Here is an 11,792-nt window from a genome sequence, read left to right as displayed (position 1 = left end):
ACAAAACAGAGTCCAGAAATAAACCTATGCATATATTGTCAATTAATTTATGACAAAGGAGCCAAGGATATAAAATGAGGAAAGGACAGTCTTTTCATTTTTGTTTTAAGTGAGAGGACGGGAGAGAGAGACTCCTGCATGCAGTTTGGGATCCACCTGGCAAGCCCGTCTGGTGCCGATGCTCGAATCAACCAAGCTATCCTCAGCACCCTGGGCTGATGTTCGAACCAATCAAACCACTGGCTGTGAGAGGGGAAGAGAGAAGGGGAGAGAGAGAGGAAGAGAAGCAGATGATTGCTTCTCATGTGTGCCCTCACGGGGAATCGAACCCAGGATGTCCACATGCCAAGCCAACGCTCTATCCACTGAACCAGCCAGCCAGGACCAGGAGAGTCTTTTCTATAAATGGTGTTGGGAAAACTAAAACACTACCACCATAGACAAAAATCAACTTAAAATGGATTAAAGTCTTGAATGTTAAGACCAGGAACCAGCCCTAGCTGGATGGCTCAGTTGATTGGAGCATCATCTCAAAGCACAGAGGTTGCTAGTTCGATCCCTGGTCAGGGCACATACAGGAACAGATTGATGTTCCTGTCTCTCTCTCTCTCTCCCTTCCTCTCTAAAATCAATAAAATAAACATTAAAAAAAGAAGAACCATAAAATTCTTAGAAGATAACACAATAGTCTCCTTGACATTGATCTTATCAATGATTTTTTTGGATTCAACACCAAAAGCGAAAGCAACAAAGGAAAAAATAAAGAGATGGGACTGCATCAAACTAAAAATCTTCTGCAAAGCAAAGGAAACCATCAGCAAAATGAAAAGGCAAGCCAGCAAATGAATGGGAGAAAACAATTGTAAGTCATATTGTAACAGTGGATTCCGTCTGATCTTTTTCGTCTGATTTTTGCTTAACTCATCTTGGCTTGTAAAACAATAACTGGCCCACCCGGCCCCTAGATGTTTGCCCAGGCTCCTTGAAGAAGCTGCAGGCATCCGGTGTTTGATTAGGGGCTTATCGGAAAGGCAAGGCCGCAAGCATCTGAGGCAATCAATTGTTGCATTCGCCGGGTAAAATAGACACTGGAGACGTTTAGAGAGTTTAAACAAAGTTTTATAGAAAAGTGAGCTCAGGTGACGGTCACCAGTCACACCGAGCACCTACAATTTAGGGGTTTTTATAGCGTAGCAAGCAAGCGGTTCATACAGAAGTGAATTTTGCGTTTAGCACTTGGCTCCCCCAAATTAAATTTTAGTCAGATGTGCCTTAGTAACCAGTCATACAGTTGAAAGCCCCCAGCTGGAAAAGTCCCTATCTATCCTCCAGGATTGGGTTGCACTAATTATCCTGGGAGTTTTACGACTTTCCTATCTCAAGGACTCATCTATTCCTAGCCATCCTGGGAGTCTAACACCTTCCTTACCTCAAGGACCGGGAATAGATTATGTCACATCAATTACCCTGAGAACTGTTACAACTCCTCTCCCTGAAAATAGGTATAAAACTTGCCTGCTGAAGTGGCTCGGGGCTCTTGGCCATTTCCTTGCCTTGGGCCCGCTCGCGAGTGTAATAAACTTTTCTTTGTTTTACTCTGAGTCTAGAATTCTGTTGGTGCGTCCTCAGTCAACATTTGGAGGTCCCACCGAGATCCCGCACGAGACGCACGCCTGATGCTTGGTAAGTGAAACTGGCGGTGGCTGTCAGGCAGGGACGTGAGTCCCTCCTGGCTGCGACCGACAGACGTGTCAGGGGGTCGCAGGCCACGACTCCGGGGGACGCCCTGGAGTGTGAGGACGACCAAGGATGCTTGGAAGTCCATCTGCTGTCTCAGACAGAATCTGTAGATTTGTTGCCAGTTTCCAACCGAGCTCGTAGGTCCGGACCGTTAGATTTATTTTTAGTTTTATTTTGCCGTTCGCGGCGCAGCCGGCTTTGTCTGTTTGTTTTTGTCAGTGTCTTATTTGTTGCCTTCTTTCTGTCTTTTTATCTCTTTGAAATTAAAATGGGACAAGGAGCTTCCACCCCACTGTCCCTGACTCTGTCTCATTGGTCTGAGGTTAATGCCCGAGCTCATAATCTGTCTCTTCTTGTTAAGAAGCACAAGTGGCAAACTTTCTGTACCTCCGAGTGGCCCACCTTAGGAGTAGGTTGGCCGACCACTGGAACCTTCCACAAAGACACCATAAAGGCGGTTAAAGCAGTCGTCTTCAGTCCAGGACCTCATGGCCGTCCGGATCAGCAGCCTTATATTTGGGTTTGGGAAGACCTGACCGACAACCCTCCTCCTTGGATCCAGCCTTTCCTTCCTCCCCCTGCACCCTCCCTCCCAACAACCCTCTCCACCACTCCGGGCACTCCCAGACCTGCTCCAACTCATCCAGACCTCTGCTCTATGCTTCCACTCAAACCTTCGGAGCCAACGACGCCTACTTCATCCCTGTATCCTCCCCTTCCCTCCTCTGTTCTCCCTGAATCTCAAACTGACCTTATTCTTCTTGATTCGGGACTCCCGCCTCCCTATCCCAGGGATGTCCCTGCCGGTGCTGCTGGTTCCCAGCCTGAGGCCCCACATCAGAACGAACGGGGACCATCAGGAGAGGGTCCAGCCCAAGGTACCCGGAGCCGGAGAGCACAAACCTCGGATGACGTGGCCGTCACCCTGCCCCTTCGGCCTTTCGGACCCCCTGTCCCTGACGGCCAAGGGGGAGACATGCTGGCACTTCAGTATTGGCCCTTCTCCTCCTCAGACCTATATAATTGGAAAAACAATAATCCACCTTTTTCAGAGGACCCTGTCAAACTTACTGACCTTCTTGAGTCTCTTATGTTTTCCCATCAGCCCACTTGGGATGACTGCCAGCAGCTCTTAGGTATCCTCTTCACCTCCGAAGAAAGAGAACGAATTCTCCTCGAGGCTAGGAAATTGGTTCCTGGACCTGATGGTCGTCCTACTGAACTCCCCAACCTTATAAATGAGAATTTTCCCCTGAGGCGGCCTGACTGGGACCCTAATGCACCTGAAGGTAGGCAGCGACTCTTACTCTATCGCCAGACTCTGATGATGGGTCTCCGAGCGGCGGCGAGACGCCCCACTAATTTGGCTAAGGTAAGAGAAATAATTCAAGGGTCAGAGGAATCCCCATCCAGATTCCTAGAGAGACTAATGGAAGCCTATAGGAGGTACACCCCTTTCGACCCTGAGTCTGAAGATCAGAAAGGGGCACTGGCTATGGCTTTTATAGGACAGTCAGCTACTGATATTCGGAGGAAACTCCAGAGGATGGATGGGTTACAGGACATGGCTCTGAGAGATTTAGTCAAGGAAGCTGAGAAAGTGTTCTATAAAAGAGAGACAGCAGAGGAAAAGGAGCAAAGATTAGAAAAAGAATGTGAGGAGCAGGAAAATAAGCGAGATAAACGGAGAAATAAAGAGTTAACAAAGATTTTGGCTACCGTAGTAGGGAAACAAGATAGAAAAGGAAAGCATAGTACCTCGGGCCCAAACCAAAAACCAAAATTAGGACCTAACCAGTGTGCCTACTGTAAAGAAGAAGGACACTGGGTCAGGGATTGCCCTAAGAAGAACAAAAAGAAGACTGAGGAAATCCTTGCCCTAGGAGATTAGGGGCGTCGGAGTTCGGACCCCCTCCCCGAACTCAGGGTAACTTCAATGTGGAGGGGACACCAATCGACTTTGAGGTGGATACAGGAGCGGTTTACTCCGCCTTGCAGAACTCGCTGGGCCCCCTCTCAAACAAAAAATCCCTGGTTCAGGGGGCAAATGGATGCCAGCATAGGTCATGGACAACTAAAAGGACAATGGACCTGGGGAGGGGAAAAGTACAGCACTCCTTTCTGGTCATACCAGAATGCCCTGCCCCACTGCTGGGGAGGGATTTGCTTACCAAGTTAGGGGCAAGTATTGACTTCAAGCCCCAGGGACCAGAAGTAAGATTCAGTAACCCTCTTGTCAGTCAGCCTATTGTGACCATGCTGACCTTGTCTGCTGAAGATGAGTATAAACTGTATGAGACCCCTGCCCCCGGACCCCATTCAACAGAGGACAGGTGGCTTCAGAGCTTCCCAGAGGCCTGGGCAGAAACGGCAGGGCCAGGATTAGCAGTACAAAGGCCTCCGGTGGTAGTATACCTAAAGCCCTCCGCCACCCCCATAAGGGTCAAACAATACTACATGAGTAAAGAGGCCCGAGAAGGCATTAGACCTCACCTCAAGAGGCTACTAGGACAGGGGATTCTGAGGCCTTGTCAATCAGAATGGAACACCCCCCTGCTACCGGTAAAGAAACCAGGGACAGGGGACTATAGACCAGTCCAGGATTTGAGAGAGGTTAACAGTCGAGTAATGGACATACATCCAACGGTCCCAAACCCTTACAACCTCCTCAGTACCCTCAGTCCTGACAGGAAGTGGTATACAGTACTGGACCTGAAAGATGCCTTCTTCTGCTTGCGCCTGCATGAGGACTGCCAACCCCTGTTTGCTTTCGAATGGACGGACCCTGAGAATGGACTCAGTGGACAGCTCACCTGGACGCGGCTACCCCAGGGCTTCAAGAACTCTCCCACCATCTTTGACGAAGCGCTGCACCAGGATTTGAGTGCTTACCGAGCCTCCACCCCTGAGGTAACTCTGTTGCAGTATGTTGATGATCTATTACTTGCAGCCGCCACCAGAGAGCAGTGCAAACAAGGAACTGAAAAACTGCTTGCCGAACTGGCCAAACTGGGATACCGGGCATCCGCCAAAAAGGCCCAGATCTGCCAACCCGAAGTCACCTTCCTGGGCTACTCTCTCCGAGACGGTAAGAGATGGCTAACTGAGGCGAGGAAAAAGACTGTTACTCAAATCCCGCCTCCGAAAAATCGGAAGGGCCTCAGGGAATTCTTAGGCACAGCAGGTTTTTGCAGACTATGGATACCTGGCTTTGCTGCACTAGCCGCCCCTCTGTATCCCTTGTTAAAGGATGGAACTGAATATACCTGGGGAGATGAACAGCAAAAGGCCTTTGACCAAATCAAGAGGGCACTGTTGTCAGCCCCGGCCTTGGCACTCCCCAACATAGAGAAGCCATTCACTCTCTATGTAGACGAGAAGGAAGGGATAGCTAAAGGAGTATTGACTCAGTCTCTGGGACCCTGGAAACGGCCAGTAGCCTATCTTTCTAAGAGGTTAGATGCAGTCGCAAAAGGGTGGCCGGGGTGCCTACGGGTGATTGCCGCTGTGGCCCTCCTAGTCAAAGACGCTGACAAACTGACTCTGGGCCAGAAATTGACTGTTGTCGCCCCCCATGCCCTGGAAAGCATAATAAGACAACCTCCAGACCGCTGGTTAACTAATGCCCGCATTACTCATTACCAAAGCCTCCTGTTAGATAAAGACAGGATCACCTTTGGCTCTCCAACTGTTTTGAACCCAGCCACCCTGCTACCCAGGGAGGAGGGGGGAACTGTCCACCATCAGTGCAGGGATATCCTAGCCGAGGAAGCTGGGATCCGGAAAGACTTGCGGGACATACCATTGCCACAATCTGACTTAATTTGGTATACTGATGGAAGCAGTTTTCTGTATGAAGGAGAACGCCGAGCTGGGGCTGCAGTGGTAGACAAGGAAAAAGTAATCTGGTCAGAGAGACTTGCCCCAGGAACCTCAGCTCAAAAGGCAGAACTAATAGCTCTAACAAAGGCCTTGGAACTAGCTAGTGGTAAACGGGCCACCGTCTACACGGACAGCAGGTACGCATTTGCTACTGCACATGTGCATGGGGCAATTTACAAAGAAAGGGGCCTGCTTACATCAGCAGGCAAAGACATTAAACACAAACAAGAAATCCTAGCCCTCTTAGATGCTATCATGCTCCCACGGGAGCTAGCCATTGTCCATTGCCCTGGGCACCAGAAAGGGCAAGACCCAGTAGCAAAAGGCAACAGGAGGGCGGATGAAGAGGCTCGAGCGGTAGCCATGAGGACTGCCTCCAACATCCTCACTATAGAAGCAGAGCCATCCCCCACCCTGACCCACTTAGAGGAACCTGAGGATGTTCGGAAGTTCCTCCAGATGGCCCACCATCTTACCCACCTTGGGACTGACAAACTGGTACAACTGCTTCAAGATGATAAAACATTGACTACCCCCGAGAAGAGGCAAATAGCAAAGTAAATAGTCAAAGCTTGTAAGGCCTGCCAAATGGTGAATGCCTACCCAGCCAAAGGAACCAGTGGAACCCGTCTCCGAGGCACCAGACCAGGCCAATATTGGGAAGTAGACTTCACTGAGGTAAAACCTGCCAAGTATGGACTAAGGTATCTCTTAGTTTTTGTAGACACCTTTTCAGGATGGGTAGAAGCCTTCCCTACCAAGCATGAGACGGCGGCGGTGGTAATTAAGAAGATTATGGAAGAAATCTTTCCTAGATTTGGCCTTCCAAAGGTAATAGGGTCTGATAACGGACCGGCGTTTGTGGCCCAGGTAAGCCAGGGGGTAGCCAAAATATTGGGGATTGATTGGAAACTACATTGTGCTTATAGACCCCAAAGTTCAGGACAGGTAGAGAGAATGAACAGAACAATTAAAGAGACCTTAACTAAATTAATCATAGAGACTGGCCATAGAGATTGGGTAATGCTCCTACCATATGCTCTTTTCCGGGCTCGGAATACCCCTTCTGCTAAAACTAACCTAACCCCCTTTGAAATACTTTTTGGAACCCCTCCGCCTATTCGAGATTTATCCCCCTCTGACTTAAATATCCCAAATACCCCTTTGTCCATTAGGTTACAGGCCCTGACCAGAGTACAACATTGCCTATGGAAGCAGTTGTCTGACCTTTACCAGCCGGCAGGAGACGGGACCCCACATCACTACCAAGTCGGGGACTTCGTCTACGTCTGGAGACACCAACACCGGACCCTCGAACCCCGCTGGAAAGGACCCTACCAAGTCCTCCTCATCACACCCACTGCTGTAAAGGTCGATGGCATCGCTGCTTGGATCCATATTTCACACCTCAAGCCTGCTCCTGCTCCTGATGACCAGTGGACAGTGGAGAAAACAGATAATCCCCTCAAGCTGCGTGTCCGCCGCCGCAACAAATCCCCACCAACCGACCTGGCAGACATGGCAGGTGATATCGGGGACCAGTGACATAGTATGGGAAGTGACTTCCAATGACTATTCCCCCTGGATTTGGTGGCCGTCCCTGTATCCAGACCTTTGTCAACTCGCAGCGGGGTTAAAAACTTGGGATATTCCTACTGTTGACCCAAGTGACCCACCTCCCTGCAAATCTGGCCAATGCCCGTGTGGGGGAAATGGACCTACAGGACGGGGGTTTGGGTGTGCAGATCCGAAGCTAAGGGCAGCCACTAGAAGGACTGATTTCTATGTTTGTCCTCGCAATGGTCGGGATCGGAAGGTTGCTTGGGACTGTGGGGGTTTAGGGGACTTCTATTGTAAGGCATGAGGATGTGAAACTACTGGAACAACTTATTGGAGACCTACCTCCTCCAGGGATGTTATTACTGTAACTCGAGCCACCTGGGGAAATACCCCAGGGTTGAGTAAGTCCTCCTCTTGCCTGGGGGATAGGAATCCTACAAATTGGGGATATAACCATGCCAAGGCCACTCGGACAGTCATGTGGTCTGGAGAGGGACCATGCACCAATTTCACCTGTAACCCACTGAATATTACATTTACCCACCATGGACGAAGACAGGATAATACATGGCTAAAAGGCAGGCAGTGGGGTTTAAGAATGTATGTGTCAGGATTTGATGCTGGATTAACGTTTAAAATTAAACTCCAGATAGGCACCGCTGGAGGCAGCCCATTAGGACCTAACAAAGTACTGGCTGACCAAAGGGCCCCAAGGCCTAGCAAGCCCCTTTCAGCCCCGGTGCAAGCTACTCCATCCCTGAGAGATACAGCCAGCAGCCCAGCCAGTGTCAGTAGTACACCCCTGTCACAAACCCCGTCAGGTTCAACCACGGGGCAGCGATTATTAGATCTAATAAAAGGTGGTTTTGAAGCTTTAAATAGCACCTATCCCAACCTTACTGACTCCTGCTGGATATGCTTGCAGGCAGGGTCTCCCTATTACGAAGGGGTCGCAGTCAATGGGAGCTACTATGAGAACAAAAGCCCTTCCCAGTGTAATTGGGGCAGGCGTCACATGCTTACCCTCCCAGAAGTGACTGGACAGGGGATATGCCTGGGGACCCCGTCTGCTTCAGACAAGGCCCGATGCCTGCAGACTATTTCAATTTCTCCTAACAGTTCCTATTTGATCCCTGAGAAAGGAACTCAGTGGGCATGCAGAACGGGCCTGACTCCCTGTGTGTCCACTCAGGCCTTTAACAACTCTCAAGATTTTTGTGTAATGGTTAGGGTTTTCCCCCGCCTTATATATCATGGAAATGAGGACTTTGAAGAGGTGGTTGAAGGGTGGACCAGGTATAGAAGAGAGCCTGTCACACTCACCCTAGCAGTACTGCTGGGAGCCGGGGTATTGGCAGGAGTGGGAACAGGAGCTGCTGCCCTAGTTGAAGGGCCCAAACAAATGGCCTCGCTAGAGTCTGCTATTACCCAGGATTTAAGGGCTGTAGAGCAGTCAATAGAAGCTCTAGAAAAGTCACTGACCTCCCTCTCTGAGGTCGTGTTGCAAAACCGACGAGGCTTAGACTTGTTATTTTTAAAAGAGGGTGGTTTATGTGCTGCTTTAAAAGAAGAATGCTGTTTCTATGCCGACCACACTGGAATAGTTAGGGACTCCATGAATAAGCTGAAAGAAAGGCTAAAGGCTAGGGAAAAGAGACTACAAGATCAGCAGGGATGGTTTGAAGGGTGGTATGCCAAATCACCCTGGTTGACTACCCTCATCTCCACCTTAGCAGGACCCCTTATAGTGCTATTGCTAGTTATCACCATTGGACCGTGTGTCCTGAATAGACTCACCACCTTCCTGCAGGGGCAAATAGGAGCAGTAAAACTCATGATTATGAGACAACATTATGAGAAGTTAGAACAGAACTCAGATCTCTAGGATTAGAGATATGCAACAAAGAAAGGGGGGAATGTAACAGTGGATTCCGTCTGGTCTTTTTCGTCTGATTTTCGCTTAACTCATCTTGGCTTGTAAAACAATAACTGGCCCACCCGGCCCCTAGATGTTTGCCCAGGCTCCTTGAAGAAGCTGCAGGCATCCGGTGTTTGATTAGGGGCTTATCGGAAAGGCAAGGCCGCAAGCATCTGAGGCAATCAATTGTTGCATTCGCCGGGTAAAATAGACACTGGAGACGTTTAGAGTTTAAACAAAGTTTTATGGAAAAGTGAGCTCAGGTGATGGTCACCAGTCACACCGAGCACCTACAATTTAGGGGTTTTTATAGCATAGCAAGCAAGCGGTTCGTACAGAAGTGAATTTTGCGTTTAGCACTTGGCTCCCCCAAATTAAATTTTAGTCAGATGTGCCTTAGTAACCAGTCATACAGTTGAAAGCCCCCAGCTGGAAAAGTCCCTATCTATCCTCCAGGATTGGGTTGCACTAATTATCCTGGGAGTTTTACGACTTTCCTATCTCAAGGACTCATCTATTCCTAGCCATCCTGGGAGTCTAACACCTTCCTTACCTCAAGGACCGGGAATAGATTATGTCACATCAATCACCGTGAGAACTGTTACAACTCCCCTCCTTGAAATTAAGCAGATGTTTGCCCATCAATTACCCTGAGAACTGTTACAACTCCTCTCCCTGAAAATAGGTATAAAACTTGCCTGCTGAAGTGGCTCGGGGCTCTTGGCCATTTCCTTGCCTTGGGCCCGCTCGCGAGTGTAATAAACTTTTCTTTGTTTTACTCTGAGTCTAGAATTCTGTTGGTGCGTCCTCAGTCAACAATATATCTGATAATGTGTTACTATTCAAAATACAGAGTTCATATAACCTAATAGCAAAAATAGAAGACAATCCAATTTAAAAATAGGCAGAGAATCAAAACAGACATTTTTCAAAAGAAGATATTCAAATGGCCAACTAGTAAAGGAAAATATGCTCAACATCACTAATCATCAGAGAAATGCAAATTAAAAGCACAATGAGATATCACTGCACACCTGTTAGAATGGCTGTTATAAAAAAATCAAGAAATAACAAGTGTTGGCAAGGATACAGAGAAAAGGGAACCCTGGTGCACTATTGGTGGGAATGCAGACTGGTGCAACTACCAAGGAAAACAGTACGGAGTGTCCTCAAAAAACTAAAAATAGAACTACTGTATGACCCACCAATTCTACTTCTGGGTATTTATCTGAAGAAAACAAAAACACTAACTGGAAAAGATATATGCACCCCCATGTTCACTGTAGCATTCTTCACAACAGCCAAGACGTGAAAACAACCTAAATGTACATCAATGGATGAATGAATGGATAAAGAAAATGTAGTATATATGGTTATTTGCCACATAACGATGTCCCATAAGATTATAACGAAACTGAAAATTTCCTTTTGCCTAGCGATATCAAAGTCATCATAACCACACATTTCTCCTGTGGTTTGTGGTGATCCTGTTTTAAACAAACCTGAGTTGCCAGTTGTATAAAAAAATAGCACTTTTTTCATTATATCAGTGTACTTATTAAAAAATGTCTACTTTAAACTAGTATGCTGTTACACCAGTAGCAGCCTCATATAGCTCATGTTTAATGCATCTCTTAACTGCATCATTTTCTCTTGTACTTGATTTCACCTCGTGTTTTGTTCATCATGGCGTCTAAGAATATAAAATCCACTGCTAACGTTGCAGTAAGAGGTCACCTTGAGTGACTGACCTGGAGACAAATTTAAAGTGATTAAGGACTGCAAAGGTGGAAAATCAGTGATGGTTTTTGCTCACCAGTCAGATATGCCCCATTCCACCATAGCCGCAATGTTGAAAAACAAGAACAAAGTGATGGAAGCTGTTAAGGAACCTGCTTCACTGAAGGCAATGAGACTAACGAAAATTGCAGAAACTTCTAAACCTGGAGACCATACATAGGCATGACCCTGTTAGCATGATGATCACTGGCAAAGCAAAAACTTTGCTTGGGATGTTGCTGTTGAGATGTTTGCTAGCTCTGAGTGGTTTAAATGAATGGTTTTCAACCTTTTTATACCTGGGGACCATGAAAATAGATTTCGGAGACCACTAAGGCGGAAATCACCAAGCATAACCGAATTGAACTGAAACCATTGGGTCTATAATCTTCACACATCAGGGCAGTTGGTTAACTTTTGCAGACCGGCATGAAATTTCTGGCAGACCAGCTTGCAGACTAGCGGTTGAAAAACACTGGTTTAAATGATTCAAGAATTGTTCTTTATCCACTGCCTAATATAAAAGTGAGTGAAGAGTCACTAATGTGAAAACAGCTGAAGAATTTTTAGAAACTCTGGATAAGCTGATTGTGGAGGGAAATTGAATGCCAGGGCCAAAATTCAACATGGATGAAATCTTATTCTACAAATCTTGCTATCGCCCACAAGTTTATATAATATTCTCATTATTAAAAAAACTTTCCGGCCCTGGCCGGTTGGCTCAGCAGTAGAGCATCGGCCTGGCATGCAGAAGTCCCTGGTTCGATTCCCAGCCAGGGCACACAGGAGAAGCGCCCATTTGCTTCTCCACCCCTCCCCCTCTCCTTCCTCTCTGTCTCTCTCTTCCCCTCCCGCAGTGGAGGCTCCATTGGAGCAAAGATGGCCCGGGCGCTGGGGATGGCTCCTTGGCCTC

At 47.7% G+C, this 11,792-nt stretch overlaps 1 protein-coding gene across 1 annotated transcript; it reads left to right on the top strand.

The window, feature by feature from the left end:
• Positions 1–2,008: 2,008 nt before the first annotated feature.
• LOC136389752 (uncharacterized) lies at positions 2,009–6,467 on the top strand. The gene is given in 3 exon segments (XM_066361513.1): positions 2,009–3,671; positions 3,674–6,412; positions 6,415–6,467. Coding segments are annotated over 3 exon segments (4,455 nt in total).
• The last annotated feature ends 5,325 nt before the right edge of the window (positions 6,468–11,792 follow it).

Source organism: Saccopteryx leptura, chromosome 1 (genome assembly GCF_036850995.1).
Source record: "Saccopteryx leptura isolate mSacLep1 chromosome 1, mSacLep1_pri_phased_curated, whole genome shotgun sequence".
NCBI lineage: Eukaryota > Metazoa > Chordata > Mammalia > Chiroptera > Emballonuridae > Saccopteryx > Saccopteryx leptura.
Note: the sequence above shows the minus strand (reverse complement) of the source record. Positions and strands in the feature narration are given on the sequence as shown.